The sequence below is a fragment of the Rhinolophus sinicus genome, chromosome 16 (genome assembly GCF_057876585.1).
Source record: "Rhinolophus sinicus isolate RSI-liver-muscle chromosome 16, RSI-T2T, whole genome shotgun sequence".
NCBI lineage: Eukaryota > Metazoa > Chordata > Mammalia > Chiroptera > Rhinolophidae > Rhinolophus > Rhinolophus sinicus.
Window position 1 is genome coordinate 135,926,679 of NC_142516.1, and position 20,650 is coordinate 135,947,328.

Consider the following 20,650-nt stretch of genomic DNA (forward strand, 5'->3'; position numbering starts at 1 on the left):
GATATCCTTTTGAAACTTCTGCAAGTTCTTAGTGCCAGTCATAATGAAGATAAAAGCAGTAATGATACCACCCATTGTGAGTTTAAGTTTATACTCTGCAAAGCATTTTCACATTTGTTCAAAGAAAATTGACACTACTTTTTTTTCCTAATTTTTATTATCAACTTTGCAACTGGGATTGTGAGGCCTGGAAGGAGACCTTGGCCTGGCAAATAAATTAGACAAAGAACACAGACTTTCTGTATTGAAGGGACTGGTATGCTTTTCTGAAGTGCTAGAGATAAAGACGCAACAAAGCAATACATTATGTGCAATGCTGAGGCCCGAAGCTGTGGTCAGCGTGTGTTTCATACTGTTTATAGATTTCCTTGGTTGCTTCTCAGAGCTAGTGCGCTGGTTTACTAGTGTCTGCAGTGAAGATGGTTTCCTTTTTTTCTTTTCAGCGTCTTTTGTCTGAATCTTCAGCTGATGTTGTAGAATATTTGACAAAGGTACTCTTCCCTTTATATTTTTTTGCTTATGTCAGTCATATCATTGAGCCCGAAAGTTGGAAATAAACATCTGCTAAGTGTTAGCAAGCAACAGCGTTAGCCCTCAGTAGCTAAGGAAACTCGTTAAAAATCTTCCTCATTATAGGCTTTTAATAGAGATAAAGCAGTGCTCCTGAAATGCTGAGCCCTCCTTAGACTCACTACTCCATGGGTTAATTGCATTTATGTCAACTGTGAGGCCCATTCGCTTGGTTTCAAAAAAAAAAAAAAAAAAAAAAAAATCCGGCTCTTCTTTCTACATAGAGAGCTAATATTAAAAAAATAAATAAGGACTCTGACAAGGTCCGTTGCATCTCCGTCTTGCCGTGGGGCTTATGAAAAAGGTTTGAACACTTCCAGATACAATTAGATCAGAAAAATATCTAGAAAAAAATGAGACACTGTCAATAAAGGGGTGAATTTTTAGAATTCTCTATTTTCCCCCTTTTTTATGAAGACAATATGCATCCTTAATTTAGTGGAATTGGAGTGGGAGTGGAAAACCCTTAATTAGATCTGCTGCATATTTTATATTCGTGATCATTTAGGGCTTCTCCCAAGCATCCTCATCTCTACCCAATAAATAGGACCCACCTTGAAAGGTTCATCTGAAACTTCTCTGATCCTTCCCACCAGAACAGTCTTTCCCTCATCTGAAATACAGCAGTATTTTTGTTCACATTGCTAATGAGTGCTCACATTGCCCTGGAATCCGTTATTTGTATACCTGTCCCTCTCTGGCCTGTTATCCTTATGAGGACGAGGACCTCAGCTGACCCTTCTCTTTATCCCCTACCATAGTCGACACGTCCCTTTTACACATTCAGCCTTCAATACATATTTGATGGCTGGGGTAATAAAATTCATGTTCGTTATAACATCATTGCTGAATTTCAGAAAAGTTATTTTCTGGATTCATGTTACTATGGTGTATATGCTTCTTAGGAGAGTCCCAGATGCCACCTTTCCAGTAAAGAGGGATGGGGTGTGGAACAAGCGTGGGGTGGCTTTGGAACCTCTGCTCGTCTTCCACAGGTGGCCACTGCAACACACGTCCTTGTTGTTGCAGCATGGGATGGAACTCTGTGTTTGTTTTGTTCCTTGGAGATTGTGTAGTACAGTTGTAATAATTTTAGCAATTGTTGCAGAGTCACGTGGGTAGTCAAAAGGATGCCATTCCAACGTACCTTTTAGGAAGACGCATTTTATGCTCATCCTGGGCAGCTCGGAACGGAGCGCTGTTATATATATCAGGAAAGTGATGTGGTCAAAAGAGGGGATTGAGGAACTCCTCTCACCAGACACATCTTGAAGCCTTATTTTGGGGAGCAGCTTTTACTGTTGCTTTAAAATTTCTTTTGAACCCCAGGAATATCTCTAGTGCCAGCAGCTGAAATTAGAACACTGGTGATTTGAATCATCTCATTTTGAGCTACTGGAAAATTGTACTTCAAAAATATCGTTAGAGGTTCTGCGATTTCTCCCAAAGAGTACCTGCTGCCCTTTTAATAGTCACTTGGGAGGTCTACAGTTAGCTGAGTTTTGCCCAGTGTCCAAGGGGCCAGTCCTGTGGTCACAAAAGTTTGCTTGCTGTTTACAGTTTCATGGGTACAGCTGTGAGATGTACCATCCTGAGACCTAAATGGTGACAAAGACACATAAAGAAAACCACCCCCGTACCCTTCCACTGTGCCTGGACACTGAGCTAAGCCTTCCACATGCAATTACCATTTAAAATTTTCCCAGCAACCCGAATGAGATCAGTAGCGCTTTGTTTAAGGGTAAACAGTGTGGGGAGAACTTTTCAAATACACTACTGTTCTTTTCTTTTTAAAAACAAAGTGGGCTTTTGGAGATAAAGATGTGAGAGAATTACTTTGTGTGTTTTTTTAAACGTTTTTTAAAAATTAGTTTCAGGTGAATAAAACAATGTAATAGACATTTATCTTTTATATCCCTCACACAGTGACAACCCCCCTCCCCCCATCCACTACCCCTCTGACATCGCACACAGTCATTACATCATTTCCACTGCCTCTATTCCTATTGCTGTACTCCGCTTCTTGTAACTATATACATTATATATATGTATATATATGTATATATATGTGTGTGTGTATATATATATATATATATATATATATATATATATATATATATTATATATATAAACCTGTAGTTGACATTCGTTATTGTTCAGTGATCAGGCATCTACATCATCCCTGAGGTGGTCTCCCTAATGAGTTACTTTGATTTAAAATTTGAGGCTTGCAGTTTAGAGACCTGAGACCGGGAGTCCAGAGTTCTGGGTTCTAGTTCTGACCGAGCTTTAAACCAGCTTCGTCACTTTTGTATGAACATTAGCTATTTCTTTGGGCTACTTGTTCTCATCAGTAAAACAATGGGAATGCCAGGCTTGTCTCTCTCATGGAGTTTTGGCCTTATTTTGGCTCACGTTGACTGCGTATTAACTTTGTGCCAGGTGCTATGCTGACCATCTCACGCACGATCTCATTTACTCTTCACAAGGACCCTATAAGATAGGCCCTCTGTGCTCGCCGTGTTGGGGACACAAACGCTAAGAGAAGCCACATACTGCAGGACTCAAATGGGTTGTACCCAGAACCTGTGCTCTTAACCACTGAACGACACTGATAGAACAAAAGAAGGTCCAAGACAAGAAAGCCCTTTAGGGAGTCAACACAAATCTAAATGTGAAGTCTTACCACAGTGCAGGAATTGCAGAGCAGGTGCCAATTTGAAGAATGCTGGCAGATTGGAAGAATGCAAGCAGAGCTTTCCTTCCAAAGTCCTCTCCTCCTCTCTGTCGTTCCTGCCGGCAGCGCCAAGTCAGCATGTCCAAAACCAAACTCATCTTTCTGCTAAGTCTTCTCTTGTGTGTGTTCTTTTTCAATGGTGGCTCCATCCTCTGAGTCACACACTCAACCCTGGGCCTTATTCTCAATGGATGCTCTCTTTCTCCCCCCTCAAGTGGATGGTCACCAAGTCCTGGAGATGGTACCCGAGAAGTAGTTCTTGAATTCACACTTCCCCCTGCATTTAGAGCTATTGCCTCCATGTCCCTTAGTTAGAACACTGTGGTGGTGTAATGACCTTGTACCTGGTCTGCCTAATGCCGGCCTTTCCCTCTCCAGTCTATCTCAACACTGTCCATGTGCTAAAATTCATTTTTGATCATGTGACTCTCTTGTTTCATAATTTACATGGCTGGCGAACCATAGCCTATGGAATAAAATTTAAATTCCCTGTTATGATATAAGGGCCTGTCATAGTCAGCACAGGCTGCTATTATAAAGTACTAATGACTGTTCGCTTAAGTAACAAACATTTCTCATGGTTCTGGAAGCTAGAAGTCTGACATCAGGGTGCCAGCATGGTCGGATTCTGGTGAGGGCTCTCTTCTCCATGGGGCCCTTTGCTATACAACGTGTCCCAGCTCCTCTCCTGCCCCCTTACACTCTGAACAGGCATTGTGCGTTTGCAGGTCAACCTTCTCTATCTCTGTGATTTCCCTTTACAATGAACACACCTCTGTTAAAGTTCATAGTAAATTATAGAGAAGCAGTGTGGCCTGGTGATCAAGAGCACAGACAACAGAGATCCTCTGCCTACATTAGAAAGCCGGTTTTGCAATGTCATTGCTGGGTGACTCGGGCAAGTGACTAACATCTGCCTCAATGTCCTTATCTGCAAAATGGGTATGACATTAATTGAACCTGCCTCATAGGAGACATCATCAGAGAGATAGGAGGAAGATGCAGATAGAGTGGGGTCATAGACAAGAAAGTGAAAGTTTATAGAAAGAGCATGGAGTAGTTTAAGAGTCATGCAGAGAGAACATGTTAGTGGAATGCTAAATAGTATTAAACTGTAAAACAAACTTGGATTAAGTAAGTACTGTGTCCCATCTGTCTTGTGTAGAAGTCAGACCATGTCTATTGCAGCTAATGTCTTTATAGGAGTAGTATCTTAAAATGTTTTGAGTGAACCCCTTGGTAATCAGTTAACCCCCTCAGGAGAGATAGTTGACTACAAGGTAGGGGTGGCACTAGGTTTTAGGATTGGGAACCTGAGGAAAGGGTAGGGAAGGAATGCCGGAAGAGGTCCTGGAGGCATGGTGGGCTGGAACCAGACCCTCACAGATATGGTTGGCAATAAGCTCTAGGTTTTTTGGTGAAAAATAATAATACATCTTGCATTTCTATAGTAGTGGGCATCCTCCTGTTAATTTTTTCTATATTACTTCTTCTATTTCTATACTCAGATAGATTGCACAAAGAGAGAGAGCTTCGCTGATCAAGTTTCAAAGGGTTCCTAAAATAATTCTGCACAATCCGTGCTTTCTCTAGTCCTGTTATATAATAACCACTTTCTAAAAGAAAGCCCCTTATTTGTATGCTGATGTCTTCCTTGTAGGTGGAGAAGGAAGAGGGGAACTGAGAAGAGTTAGGCTGTTTATTTTGTCTTGCCTAAAAGTAGCAGTTTCCTTCTTAACCCTTCTCACTTCAAACATGCCAGCAAAGGACTCACGAGAGAGGGTGTCGGCACCTTTTGATTCCAGATGTTTCCAGGGGTTGTTCCTTTGGGCCGTGCTGCTGGGGCTGGAGACCCCACTGTGCTCACTCCCTACTTTCATGAGATCAGGGGCAGACCAAACTCACGCATTGTGCTGACTGATGCCCAGGATTGGGGATGAAGAGGACAGCATGACATCCCTGGGAGAAGGCAGCACACACCAGCCACGAGGTGACTACAAGTGCCAGGGAAAAACAGTCTTCGGCCAGTTCTATGGGTTGTCACTATTTGCACTAAAGCAGCGAGTCTAAGCGAGGGGGGCCCAAGATGGAGAAGGGTGAGAGTGCTGTATGTATCTCCCCAACTCCCGCCTTCAGGTCAGAGCGCCATTTTGCACTTTTAAAGCCTGGTTTCTGTGTTCCGGTTCTCTTGAGAGGCTATGTTTTGTCCTATTTCTAAGGCTTTCCCTGCTGCATGTGTCCTCAACGTTCCTGCTCTTTCCCTGGGGCCTCCCTCTTGCAGGCACTGCGTCACCTTTCTGGTTTGAATTCTGCAAGGTTGTGTAGCCCTGTCTGCACTCTGCAATGTCAGGCTGATTAAAGTAGATGACCGTGGTGGCATTTGGGGTGTGGAGGCTGCTAGCCGTGTGGCCAAGTAACCCGGCCTCCCCAAACCTCAGTCTCCTAGTCTCGGAGAACAGGATTCATGACTCACATGAGGTTTAGGGGAGACAGCAGGTAACACACAAGGTCGTGATTCCCCGACGGTCCTTGGTGGAGCCCTCTCTTTTGTGCGACCTGCCCAAAAGGACACCAGGTGACTGACTGCCTTTGTCCCAAAGCGAGCGTTTCTACCTTTAGCTGTTAATGAATTGGGTTTCCCATAGTGCTTTATTCTGGGAGTTCTGTGCCCAGAAATGTTAAAACCATTGCTTGGCACATGGTAGAGACATTTGGGAAACCTTATTTCTCATCCTCCTCTTCCCTGCTCCTCTCTGCTGATAAGGTGAGTGGGTCATCTTATCACGAAGGAGGAGGCTGGCTCCTTTCTTCCTCTCTCTACTGCCTTTGCTGTAACTCACCGGGAGCCACCTCACTGGGAGCCACCTCAGCCTTCACTGCACAGTGAGGTGGGATTCACCCTTCTGACCTCACCTCAGAGCTGGTGTTTGCCACTCAGCAACTCTACCTGGCATATGCCTTATACTTATTGCTTAGCTAGAAGGTGCTTGGCTGCTAAGCGTGCCTCACTTTTAATTATTCCCCTCCTTGTTAATTAACAGCACGCATTTCTCTGGAAGCGGTGCTGGGTGACCTGGGACCTGGTCTCCCTGGGGGCACACTTCCCTGCCTCTCCATGTCAGGGATGGCTTCTGCCTGAGCATGAGCATATCGTTGACACATGTTGCGTGGCCATTGCATGGCGTCTCATTTGCTGTGCTCTGTAGGACAGAAGCCAGAACTCAGTGTTTGGCAGCGGAGAATTGCATAGTGATGCCAACCCACATCTTAACCCACCGAGAGATGTTCTCCTTTTCTCCTTTCAAAGAAGAACATCCCTTGGTTGATTACAAATTCCACTGGCCAGGATGCTTTTTAATTGAGCTGTCTTTAAGCTGCTATGTGGGTATAAGCTCCTGGCATCTGCTCAGAAGCACTTGAAAGTTGCAGGGGAATTCTGCCCTGGCTCCACCTGTGGGGCCAGAGCAAGGCTCGCACCGGGCACAGCAGGATCAGTGTTATTTCCAGAATAGTGTGAGTTTGCATAGCTGGTAAGGGATGTGGAAATGCAAATCACAACTAACTGGGGAGGCAAAAACTTACATAGAGAGAAACAATGCTCAGTACCACATCTGAAGAGCCGCACAAGCTCATAAATAGGAAGACTCATGATGAGTTCAGAAGCAAGAAAAATTGGACACATTGGGTGCAGAACGACATGTCAGCTTTATTCAGGATTATTAAGGGTGATGAACAGTATAGCAAGAGCAGAGTTTTAGCATCAGACTGAGCTGGATTTAAAAACTGGGTCTGGCCACTTGCCAGCTGTGAGCCTGGGGCAAGTTACTTCACTGTTCTAAGCCTCAGTTTCCTTTTCTTTAGTGGGAATAATGAGACTTAGCTCATGGGATTGTTTGGAGGATTAAATGAGATAATGTTTATAAAGTACTTCGTATGATGCCTGACCCACAGTAAATACTCACAAAGTGGTTGTAATTATGAGCCTGGTTTCGAGGGTTGGTTACTGTGGGGCAGGGCGGCTCCACCAGCCACCAGAAGCCCTGCAGGACTGAGGTCCAGGTCTCTTTGTAGGGTTTTGACAGCTGACCCAGCCGGCATGTATCCCTGAGACAGCTTCCTGCCAAGTTTATTCTCCTTACTCTGAAGTTGCTTGAAGTGCCTTCTTGTGCCTTCTCTTGTCTCTCCACCCCCATGGCCACCTCCTGTGCTGACTAACTGCCTTCATCCTCACTGAAACAAGGTTGGAGGTGGCACAGGGGCGTAGGGGGAATGGAAAAAACCTACGCATATTCAGGAAGACCGTCTCTATTAAGTCTTCTCTACGAAGGTTCCCAGCAAATTAAAAACCAAAATGAAAACAAAGGAGAATGGCAAAAAGGGTTTGCACCTGGTTCCTGCCTTTTTGCCACATGGGGTTGTAATTCATCTCTGTGCCTTCATTTTCTAATGAGCAGAGGCCAATTCCTTTTTGTTACATTTCCCATTTCCTGCTTCCAAGGAAAGAAAAAGGAATCAGAATGATTCTTCCAGGAGGTCAAAGTGGAGTTGAGGGAATGGAGGGATACCTCCCAACTAGGAAATTTCTGAGTGAGAAGGAATCAGGCCATCCCTTTGGGCTCTCTGTGCTGGTCCCTGGAGCTCAGAGCTGGGTTATAGAGAAGACCTTTGAGGGCCATCTTAGGGGTGAGTCCAAGTGTTCCAGGTTAGGAAGGGAGGGAAGTGTGTTGCTGCACAGGCCTGGCAGCAGGTGGTGGGGACCCTGGTATGGAGTCAGTGGGGTCCAGAGGAAGGAAAGTCACCCTGAGGAGCCCAGCACTGGAATCACTTGTGGCAGGCGCTCTGTCCCGTGGAAACTTGAAGCACAATCGGGATCAGTTTTGTAGGAACCTGGAGCAGGGTCCCTGGGGTGCTCAGGATGGCCCATCAGGGTGAGAAAACGTTAAAAACAGTTTACACTTCATTCTTTTAAGGGCATTTTTTGTGTGACTACATAATACACCACTACTGTAAAACTTGTATATAACTTATAAGTGAATAAATTACATATATGTACTTGTTCAAAAGTTATTTACTTCCTGGAATGTGCTATTTATGTTTAATAAGTTTAGAGACAGATGATCTTGAGTGCCAAGGTCAGAGGAATGCCAAGGTCAGTGTAAACTGCTGGGTCTGAGCCATGCTGCACCCCACCCTTGGAGATTCCGTTCTGTGTGAGGGGGGAGCCTTGGGTCCAGGCCAGGTAGCCTGGTGTCAGGGCTGGAGGGGGTCAGGAGAAATGCTTCTGACTCTTCCAGGCTAATTCCACACTCTGGATGTTTCATTGCTGACTTCGTGTGGCAGCCCGTCCTTTCTCAGGGGTGTGGCTTCCGCACCTCTTCATGTACAGACAGTAACACTGATCTGCTTTCCTCCTTGCTTCAGCTTTTCAGTTGCTACCAAGAATACACCTGAGGATAAAGCCCTTGGCACATGAGTAGATGCTAACTTAAGACTCACTGGAAAGAAGAAACCTGACAATAGAGTATATAGATGTTGTGTTATGAAGTTGTACACCTGAAATTTATATAATGTTCTTAACCAGTGTTACTCCAATCAAATAAAATAATACTAATAATAGAAAAGAACCTAAGTTCTAGAAAGACCTGTGACATCTGAGAAACCCTGCCCTAAAGCTTCCAGGTGGATATGGTTCAGGGAGCTTATGAAATCTTATTATGCTCATTTTCGGGCCTTTTAAACTTCTTTGCAAGTACCTCAGCACTAAACTACTTAAGTGTGTACAAGAGGCAGATTACTGTGGACTCGACAACGCAGTTGGAGTTGGTTGTATATACTCACTTCCTTTAAGAGAACGCAGGTGAGGGAAAAAACCAGAAAGAAAAGTCTGTAAACAGAATATATAACTGAGAGCAGGGCTGGGAGGTTCAGGGTCTTTCAGCTCTTATCTTGGCTTTTGTCTGTCTGCTGTTGAATGGTGCAGAACTTCTCTCCACTTCTGCCATAAGTTGGTGCTCACTGACATCCACCCTGCAGGACAGTGTGGGAGGCAAACACCGTGGTGTGAAAGCCAGGAAGCCAGAATCCTTGAGGGCTACTTTGGAAGCTGCCTACCGCACCCTGCATACAGCAGTTAACCTGTGGTACTGGGTATTCTAAACGAAGCCACGTATTTGAGTCAAGTTTACAGTGTTAGCTTTATGTACATTTTTAAAAGCATTTAAGAACTCTTTGAATAAGAATCCTTGCATGACGCCTTTTCCACACACATTCAGGATGGTCTGTTTATTCAAGAGCTATGACCTCAATTTATGTTCTGTTAGTACAGGTAATTCTTTGACTGAAGGTTGTTAGCCGGTGCTCTTGCCATCAAAGAGCTGATTGTGTGTGCCAAAGTGGGATAGACTCACATGGCATTGCTGGGCTTTGGTCTGCCACTTCCTGGCTCAGTAGACACTGCTTGTTTTTTTCCCCCTATCGGCCCCTTTGGCTGTGTCTACACATTGTGTGGAGGTGTCTTATAGAATTAATTGCCATTCTTTGAATAGTTTTATCACTCGCAAGGCCTGTCATTGTAGTAGCTGCCTGACCTGGTCTCACCATGAAGCCACCGTCCCTTCTGCCTGCTGTTGACCCTGACAGCAGGTCATCAGCGGAGCTTCTCCCAGAGCCCTTCATGATTAATGAGCTTCTTGTGGACATTAATAGACACGTCTTGGCAAGTCTCTGTCATAGTACACAGTTCTCCTTACCAAAATGTTCACCAGGATCGTAGAGTGAAATCCATACACCCATCCTAATAGCTGCTTCTGTCCTAGCCATAGAAATTTTAATTTTCACTGTCCGCAGTTTGGCTAAGTGTTAGATTCTGGACCAAACTTAGACCTATCTTGGTTTCACCCTCTAAAAGCTTCCATTCTAAGATGAGATGGGGAACAGTTTTTGTAGCCAGTTGCCTATCGAGTCGTAACGAGTGTTGTTGATTCCTAGCATTTAAACTTTAGTCATTTTAAAATTTATTTATTTATGCTTCTGTTTTCAAACCCTCCACCCCCTCCTCAATACACATACGTTTGATAGGTAAGACCATGACATTAACACTATATCTATTTTAATGTCATTTGTCTCTTTGAGGCTCATAATAGTTATTTGAGAAGGCCTTAATTCCTTCTTCTGCAGGCTTATAAACTTGCTGAGGTTGGAATTTGTGCTTGGCTTATGTTTTCATCTCTTGTACCTTCTTGCACAGTGCACTGAAGATAGTAGGTGCTTCATAATCACTTGTGAAAAGGATGAATGATGACAGTATCTTAGATAGAGCAGACTGTGCCTTTGACCCATCGTTGGGTCATCGCTGTGTTATTCGGAGACCTGGAGGATGTCCAGGTCTGGGCTGGATGTCAGAGATATCAGACAAGTTGCACCTGGAGTCTGAGGAACCCACTCCATTTCTGGACCCCTCAGCATCAGTCCACTTGCCTTTCAGACTCTCTGCCTTAAATGTACAGAAAGTGCTGTAACTTCCTTAAGCAACCCCCTACCTGTACACCCCAGGGAAGGGTGATTCTGGCTGGAGGGTGATGGAACACCAGTCTGCACTGAGAACTCTTTTTCCAGTCAAAGAGCTTTTGGAGTAACCTTGCCTAAGGTGGTCTCAGACGTGGGTGCAGATGGGAAAGCATTGCTCTGCAACACTGTTTTGGCTTCACAGTGGACAATGAAGAAGCCTTCTTCCCACCATTTTGTTCAAAACAAAGATTGCAAAGTAGAAATTGTAAGCATGGCAGCAACGCCACTGTGCCTGCATGCTGTTCCCTTCAGTCTGATCTGAATCCAGTGTTTTGGACAAGGTGCACCACAGTCACAGAACCGTCCTCGAGGAGTTAGCCAGGGACAGGAAATGTTGGGGAACACAATTAGCAAGGATGGACATTCAAAAATTAAAGTGACAAGAAACCTCATCAGCACAAAAGGTTTTCTATAGTTAAAAAACAAAAAGAAAGAAAAAAGAATATGTGTCTCTCTTCTCATAGAGGTCCTAAGATTGGTTATTGACAGGGCTTCCTCTTGCTCTGCATTCCCTCCCTGTCCCCAACTACCCCAAAGGCCAAGCTAGTCTAAAGTCTACGTGCCTTTTCTAAGGTTTCAAAATAGTAGCACAATGTGCCATGAGCCCATAAAGCTATATTTTCACTGTCATCTCTAACTTGTAATAGTGCTTGGTAATTACATGGTGCTTTCCATCTGCAAGTCTGTAAACACATTATACACATTAACTCTTTAATTCTCCGAATACCTCTGCAGAGAGAGGGAGAGATTGTGCAGTGCCTTTGTAGCTTAGCTGTACGTTTGGTCTGGTTACATCTTGCAGAGGTGTTCTTTCCTGTATGCGATAGAGCTGGGAAAGTACCATCTGCTCTTAAGAATGACATTCTGTGCTGCCAAATGAAAAACCCGGAGTCTTCATTGAAGCAAGAATCTGGAGGATAAGCCTCCTGACTTCAGCAAGCAGATACTCCCAGCCTCCGTAGTTTGGCCAGTTGTTACTATTGATTACAGATTAGATTACTAGAATCATTAGAAAACATTTTGTCTGTTAATGGATGCAGAATTTTGTTTCTGACATACATTATCTGCTCCTGACATTTAAAAAGAGAAATTCATTACTGTTTCTTCGGCAGTAGTTTTTAATTATGTCTTTTAAAAGTCATTTCTTCTGGTTTATATAAACCAAAAACAACAAAAGAACAAGACAAACAAATGAGAAACAAAAACTCATAGACACACCCAATAGTTTAGTGGTTACCAGGGGGTAAGGGGGGTGGTGGGTGGAAGATGAGGGTAAGGGGGATCAAATCTATGGTGATGGAAGGAGAACTGACTCTGGGTGGTGAACACACAATGGGATTTATAGATGATGTAATACAGAATTGTACACCTGAAATCTATGTAATTTCACTAACAATTGTCACCCCAATAAATATTTTTTAAAAAGTCATTTCTTCCTAAAATCCATTTTTTTCCTCCTTTTATATCCTAGAGAATGGAATATTAAATAATGTTGAAATTTATTCTAGTGAATTTCAAAAGTCAGACTAAACTTTAAAGAGACTTACGGAACAGAACAAAATAAATATTATGCAGTTATAAGTTTCTTTAGCCGTAGCTTTAATACATTGCTTCAGTTAACCAACATGATTTTAATTTATTACGCAAATGTGACAATTGTTCCATTAAAAATATCTGTTAGAAAGATTGCATACTTTGTTTCTGCAGCACAATAAATTGTGTTGAATGTTCCATTTTTGTTTTTTGATTTGCTTATTTTGTCTTTAATGACAATCCATTTAAAGTAAAAGTCTTTAAAGTGGCAGAATAATGTGATAACATGTCTTCACTGGTAATTTAATACTTGGATATAATGAGTTCATCTGGAAGATTTCATTAAAAACAGCAAGGTGCCTGAATACCAAAGCTGAGATGGTTTTAATCACAGAATTATAGTAATTATACAAATCCCAAGATTTTCATCAGACAGAAAAGGCTTCCAGGGCTAAACATGCACTTTAAACTTAGCACTAATAACTGTGTATTGTTCTAAATTATAGGAGAGAGAATCCTTAGGCCCAGGGAACTAGTGGAGAGAATGTTATGTGTTGCATTTTTAAGGAAAATTATGAAATAAACTACTTTGAAAAGAGAATGGTATCTGTAAGAAGTGCATCACCAGGGTAATGGCAGAGGACCTTGCATATGAGGCGATGGTCCATAGCAGGTGAATTATCACAGAGTCAGTGAGCTTTCCTTGTTTATTGTATTATCAGCACAGAGAGAATCTAGAAGGAACATCTCTCTCTTCTCCCAGGGGTCCTGAAGTTGCTAATTGACTGGAATCCTTCCAGTCACTAAATGGGATAGATCACCAGTAAATGAGATGATTATTGCCCCAGGATCTGAATTTTTGGGTCGGGAGAAAACTACGTAAAGAATAATTTAGTTTTCACATGGCTTATTGAAAATGTCAAATTTCTATAGAAAGGCCAGGATACAGTACCTTCAGGGAGCTTGTTTTTAAGAGAAGTGATAGAAAAAGATGCATCTGGGAAGCTTTTATAAAATCTCTCTAGACAAGAAACTTTATTTGATCTATTTTCCATTTATCATTCTTTCATTTTTTTCTAGCTCAGATGGATAAGGGGAGACGAGGAAAAGGATGAAGGAAGGGAGAGCACAGGAGGCAGTGTGTTGTGGGTCCATCAGGGGTGGAGCAGGGAGCGGGGATGCCTGGGGAAATGGGAAAGGCGAGTCAGGTTGACTCATTTGTTACAGGGGTTTGGAGCTGAGGTGCAGAGCATGTATTCGTATGAAAGGCCCCGAGATCTGTCTGGGTATTCCTGATGGGCGGTCAGGACACAGAATTCCTCCTAGAGGCTGGAGCAGAGACATGCCTGGGATTTGAGTCCTGATAAGACAATATTTATGGTCACTGTTCAAATCCCAACTCCACCTCTTTCTATGGTAAACTCATCATCCCTTGTCTGCAAGCAGAATTGGAGAGTTAGCTGGAACAACTGTCCCCTTGACTCATGAATGTGTTATCCTCCACTTTTATTATTGCCCTATTTGAACCTTCAGCTGCTTCCCCACCTCGTCATCAGTAAGCTTGAAGACCATTTTGAGCCAGCTTTTAGCCCTGCCCTGAATGAGGGCACACAGGTGGGCCCACACAGGCCTCATATTTTGCAGCCACACTTGCTGGGCAGGCTGGAGAAGTCCTTGCCAGCAATCTCCAAGTCGTTAAACTTTTGCTTTTTCCCTTTTAACCATCAAAATAATAAGTGCCATTGTAGAAAATTTGCAGGATACAGAAAAATACAGGAAAGCAGAAAAATCCCCATTATACTTCCACCCAAAGAGAATTCACATTTTGCAACATTTCCTTCCAATCTTTTTTCTGTATCCTTTGTTCTTTATATGTGCTACTCTGATTTACAATTAACAATATTTTACCACCTGTCATAAGCATTTTTTATAAACCTTATGGGAGGTCTGTTGAGTATTGATTGCCCTAGTGAACATAAGAGTGTTATTATCTTGATTAAGTGTTATTGTCATTTGGTCTCTTCCCAGGTCCCTTGTCATCTGCTGCACATCTGGAAGGCTATGATGGGTATACATGTGAAAACTTGGAGGTTTCAGTTAACTCATTGCTTCTGCCGGGAAGGTCATCCTTCAGAAGGAGGAAAACTGCTTCACATGGTGGTTGAGTCCATGGGACAAGACGTGTTGTAGAAAGACATGGATGAAAGCAGCTCAGGGGGGCCCAGACGCATGCCTCCTGTGGTCTAGTCCAGGGAAGCCCTTCCGTGGCGCCCCGCCCTGGCATTCTGGGATGTCGCCAGTTCTGGGCGCATGGCTGATTCCTGAATGATGATGGTTCGTCGGGGGTTGCTTGCGTGGATCTCTCGGGTGGTCATTTTGCTTGTGCTTCTCTGCTGTGCCATCTCCGTCCTCTACATGTTGGCCTGCACTCCGAAAGGCAATGAGGAACAGCTGGGGCTGCCCAGGGCCAATAGCCCTACGGGGAAAGAAGGGTACCAGGCTGTCCTGCAGGAGTGGGAGGAACAGCACCGGAACTATATCAACAGCCTCAAGAGACAGATAGCACAGCTCAAAGAGGAGCTGCAGGAGAGGAGCGAGCAGCTCAAGAATGCGCAGTTTCACACCAGTGATGCTGTGGGCCTGGGACGGGACCGGGGCCCCCCTGAGAAAAACCAGGCTGACCTGCTGGCCTTCCTGCTCTCCCAGGTGGACAAGGCGGAGGTGCACGCTGGTGTCAAGCTGGCCACTGAGTATGCCGCTGTGCCTTTCGATAGTTTCACCCTGCAGAAAGTGTACCAGCTGGAGACGGGCCTGACCCGCCACCCCGAAGAGAAACCTGTGAGGAAAGACAAGCGGGATGAGTTGGTAGAAGCTATTGAATCTGCCTTGGAGACGCTGAACAGCCCTGCAGAGAGCAGCCCAAATCAGCGTCCTTACACGGCCTCGGATTTCATAGAAGGTTGGCAAGTTTGTGAATTGGGGTGGAAAGTAGAAGAAAAGGCATCTGGGTCCAGGCACCCAGGCAGGTCACAGCTGCACGAGGCTGGCGGTTGGCTCTGGGGATGGCTGGTAGAAAGTTTTATGTGAGTGACACTAAAAATATGTAGCATAGGTTTTCATTTTTCAGAAACATCTGTTTCTACTTATTTTCTCATGGAAACCACAGTCATTGAGTGGACAGATTCATTGTCCCTTGGCAGAAGAAAGTAGTACTTCTTGCTTTCATTTAAAAAATAAAAATGAAATAAAACAAAATGTAAACATAAAACTGCAACCCAAATAGAGTATGACAAGCAGTTTTACTCGATCCCTTCTCAGAGGCACTTCTAGAGATTGGGCCCAGCTATCAGGCCCATGAACAGGAGAATAGCAGACACTTACCTGTACACCTGCCACACGCTGTTCTAGGAACTTTACACTTACTAATGCACTTTCTTCTCATTAGGGCATAAGGAAACGGAGGCTCAAGTTAAGTAAGTCAATTTACTGAAGGTTGCTCAGTTAGCAAGTGACAGAGGCAGGATTTGAACCAGGGACGTCTGATTCCAGAGTCTGTATCCTTAGCCACTAGCGTGTATTACACAGATCACCAGAGAACCTGGAACCTAGTGAGGCGAATGGCTCGGCTTTTTTCATAGGCACAGCACAACCTAGTATTACATTGTGTTTGATTGTGTCTAACTTTAGGAGAAAGCAGCCTTGTCTAGTCTCTCGCAAGACTCATTAGTATCGTCTTCTTATCAATTTTCCCACTGTTACTGGTTCACAAATCAGCTAATAATTTGAGAGAGGAACTGCCTTCTAGAGCATCCAGTTCTTTCCCATTTCTGGGTAGAATCTAATCCAGCTTCCCAGACACGTAGCTGTGTTCATATTGCTCCACTCCCCACTTCGGTGCTATAACCACCATCTCATCAGCCTACACGCAGGACAGACTCTCTTCAGTCATATCAAAAACCCTCTCACTGCTCGGTATGCCTGTTCTCTTTGGACATTTTCCTGTCTTAGGATTTTTCCCCACTTTATATGTGCGCCCAAATGCATGCAATTTTGCTACAGTATCATTTTTCATATCCCTAAAGCCAGGTAAAGAAATCTTTTACAAGATCAAGCTTTTGGTGTCAGGATTTTTCTTTTTACTCATTTATATGAGGCATTAAAAATGCCCAGCACATTTGGCAGCTAGCAAGTATAAGCACATTGTGCCCACCGGGTAAGAGTTTGAAATATGTGATGATGCAGCATCCGTTTTTATAGTGCTTTAGAGTTTATGAAACATTTCCACATATATTATCTTACTAGCTGATCCCCAGGGAAAAATTGTTAAACATCCTTAAAAACTGAATCCTGCTTGCCGCCCACCCTGGAGCGCTACAAAAGCTGCCCACTTACAAAGCAGTTTCAAAAGAACTTGATTACAAACCAATACCTGCAGTTTGGAATGCTTGCCCTTGTGATTTTTCATGTGCATTCATATTTGAAATTTCTGTCTGCTTTCCTGAGTACAGTATCTTAATACATAAGACCTCTCATTCTCCATCAGCAGTGACACCGGCCTCTTGGCCCTGAGTTTATTTGCTCTGAGATATGACTGACTTCCTGTCAGAGGCACCGTAATCATAGCTACACCATGTTGCTTCCACGTGCCACACACGGCCTGTGTTTTAAGGCAGATCAGTCCACCAAATTTGGTGACAGTCTAGACAGTTTTTTTCATGTGATGAGTAAATAGGCACACACACTTGAAATATATTTATACACATTTGACTGTCATGAGAAGGACAGTTTATTTCATGTGTTTCTTTCTTGTCACAAACGATGGTGGAGACAATCTTTTATATCCTCAGGAAACAGGGCGTTATGAAAGATTCCACGAGTCAGAGGAAGCTGCAGGAAGGTAGAGATAAATTCAACATAAGGAGTAACTTTCATATAGTGATGTTGCCAAGGAAAGTGGGACTCCTGTCGCCCTAAGAATTCTGTCACCTACTGATGGGTACTTGGCACGGCAGTTACAATTCACAATTCTTGCCTCAGAGAGGTGGTTGGACAGAATTACATTTGAGGATGTTTTCAATCCTGGTTCATGATTCTTTGATCTACACCTTATTTAGGAGAAAGGAGGGAATAGAAAGGGTCTGATTTGAAATGTTTTCTATGAGTTAAAGCGAGGGATGGGACCTTGTAAGTGTGAAGTGTATCTTTAAAATAACTTATTTGGGTTTTTAAACATAACCTTAGAGAGACTGATTTTGTGTTTGGGGTGTCAGTAGTCTAAAAGTTGGAGCGATTTAGTAGAAGTCCATGGAAAAATTTTAGGTTACAAGTGGAGGGTGTGTGAGACTCTCAGAGTTCTAAACAAGGGTGACAGATTTACTGAACCTTGAATGAGTAGGATAAAAATGGGGATTCTTTGTGTTTAAAGAAATAGTAATAAAAGACCGTGGAATGCTTCCAGATGGTAATAGTTATGTAAAACTTAAAGCTAACTGTGACACAGGTCGCATGATGACACAAACATGGGGAGGTATGTGACTTTGACAAAGACCCTTAAACTCCTTGAGACTCAGTTTCCTCACCTGTCAATAAGAGACTGGACCTCAGTGTCCTCCAAAGCTCTACCCAGCTCCGGCCTCGTGCCAAATACAAAGCACTGCTTCAATTTCCTTCCTTCTTAGCTTTGTCAAGCAACCATTCCTGAGGGATGCTCTGCCAGCTACGCTGCCGGTTGACCCAAGAAATGCCATCTACCCTTTGGGATCCTCCTCTATAAAAGGAGCAATTCAGATAGATTATTTACACACTCTGGTCTTACTGTGGCCCCTTTCTACAATTCTGTGAAGCTTGCAGGGGGAGAGCACCACATGGACAACTACCTAATTTATTACCTATATTGATTTAATTCTGATCTATCTCTAAAGCACACAGGGAACAACATTTGTCTCCTTTTCAATTTCCCCAGATGTTTTCTTGGCACTGATTTTTGCGTTGGATTCTCACATGAATTTTTTTTATTAGTTTCAGGTGTACAAAGCAATGTAATAGTTTACCCCTCTTACAAAGTGATAACCCCTCTCGCCCAATCTATTACCCTTCTGACATCTTATATACCTGTTACAATCCCATTGACTCTATTCCCTATGTTGTACTCCATATCCCGTGACTACATATGTACAGAGGGTGCCAAAAAAGTGTATACACATTTTAAGAAAGAAAAAACTATATTAAAATTACACTCAGGGTAACCACTGTGAGCACCTCTTGTAATTGCAGAAATCAAACGTGACTTGTAGTCATCTTTTGTTATCGGTACATATTATTGCAATTTTGATACAGTTTTCCTTTCCTAAAATGTGTATACATTGTTTTGGCACCCTCTGTATATATATATTTAATTACAGTTGACATACAATATTATGCTAGTTCAGCTTCAGGAGGATAGCACAGTGGTCAGGCATCTTCCTGACTGTCGCAGTCTATGAAGTGATCCCCCTGATACGTCCAGTGCCCATGTGGCACTTCACATGATCTTTACTACATTCTCACATAAATTTTTTTACAACTGTCTGGGAAAAGAAGTAAAAGTAGAAAAACGTGATCAGATTCTGTGCCTTAGGATGCCTAACTGTGTATCTCCTCAAGTAAATAGAAAATCTTTATGTTTGTGGGTTAGTTATTACTTCAGTGTGGGATATACAGACTCTGAGTCGCACAACTTTTGGCTTTGATTTAACATTTTTAAGTAGAGCTCTTAGACATAAATTTGATGTCATTCCATAAAACAGTTTTGCTTTCTGAATTATTCCTCTTTTACAATCTGAACATCTGATAAATGAATCCTGTGTGAGACATTTGTGACAACTGTCTCCATGGGGTTGCTCTTCTGTCACCAGCCTGTGCAGCGCACACTCCTCCAGCTTTGAATGGTTAGTGTGGCAAGAGTGGGTCAGATACTAAAAGACTGATTTTTGGAGTGAGAGGGAGCCAAGCCATCATCCACAGGAAGCTGAAGGTTTTGAGGGCACCCTGTGATATATTTTAAAACAAGGGGATATGGAAAGAGCTCTAAAACCTTAGTAGCTGTCTGCCCAATAATCCCAACCTCCTGTGCTCTATAGCCAAGCCCTCAGGCTTTCTGGGGAGCTAAGGCAAGGTGTGAAGGTCCTGAGCTCTTGACTTCCATTGTCTGTGTCTCACCATAACCTCTAACAGACACCCTGTGACCACTTTGCTAAAGCTTTTTTAGACAAGTCAAATCCAGTTCCAGGTCCTGGGGTTTGAGAGCAAGGTGCTTGGGACTCTGAGGAGAGGAAACGGCCGTTTCCTCAGTGTACATTTCAGTGATATGCTTCTTTGTTAGAAACTTTGTGACTTGGGGTAGAAAAGGTTAGGCAGGCATTCAGATGCATTTCTGGGCATTTGGGGGAGGATCTGGGGGTCTTGGTGAAGAAATAAGGGAGAGTGGGGATTCGGCACAGTGAGTGGGCCTAACCTGTGTTTGGGGTGTGGATGGAAGAGAAAATGGTATGGGGAGACTAACTGGCAGGAAGGACAGCAAAAGGACTTCAGGTCCTGAGTTGGGTCTCCATTCTCAGCCAGCATCTCCGGGAAGCGAGGGCGTTAGAAATCAGGACAGTCCTTCGAGCATCCCTCACTCCACTGTGCCCTGGAATGAACACATTGGTTTACTGTTAAGTTCCCAGCAGGCCTGCATGTATGTGACCTCACCCTGTCTCCTCTGTGTCACTTCCGCCCACAATTCTCCTCATGTGTTTGCTGTTGCTTTACGTTCCTTGAAGGAGGGAAAAATGCTTGTTTTCCCGAAATCAGAGATAAGAGACTTAAATTCAAATAAATTGTGTGAAGCGATGCTTCATAGAATTCTTTCTGTGGTGATAGTAAGAAAGGAAGTCAACCAGCCTTGGATTTCTGCCAGTGAGCAGGAACCCAACCTGCCATCAAGACGAGCAGAAGAGCCCCATGCTAGAATAAATGCTCTGCTCTTGCTGAATACTTTGAAATTTTTAATAATTTTTGAACATTGTGCCTACATTGCCATTTTGCACTGAGTCCTGCAAACTAAGTAGCCAGGAGGACAGGAGGGAAAGGTAAAGAAAGAGGGAGGTAGAACCAGAAGATAACTCTGCAGTCCTGACACCTATCTGAAGGTCAGCTGTATTGACCTTCACTGGGCTGGGACAAATGGAATCTGTGTTTGACATACACCTATGTGTACTGGGTATT

General features: G+C 43.4%; 1 protein-coding gene across 10 annotated transcripts in view; it reads left to right on the forward strand.

The window, feature by feature from the left end:
* Positions 1 to 20,650, forward strand: part of CSGALNACT1 (chondroitin sulfate N-acetylgalactosaminyltransferase 1) — a 299,127-nt gene that overhangs the window by 203,857 nt on the left and 74,620 nt on the right. For all 10 annotated transcript variants that reach the window (XM_019742117.3, XM_074329587.2, XM_074329583.2 and 7 more), the window contains one exon: positions 14,435 to 15,365. In XM_019742117.3, coding sequence (XP_019597676.2) covers positions 14,732 to 15,365 — 634 coding nt within the window. In that variant the 5' untranslated portion in view covers positions 14,435 to 14,731. The remainder of the gene's footprint in view (positions 1 to 14,434; positions 15,366 to 20,650) is intronic.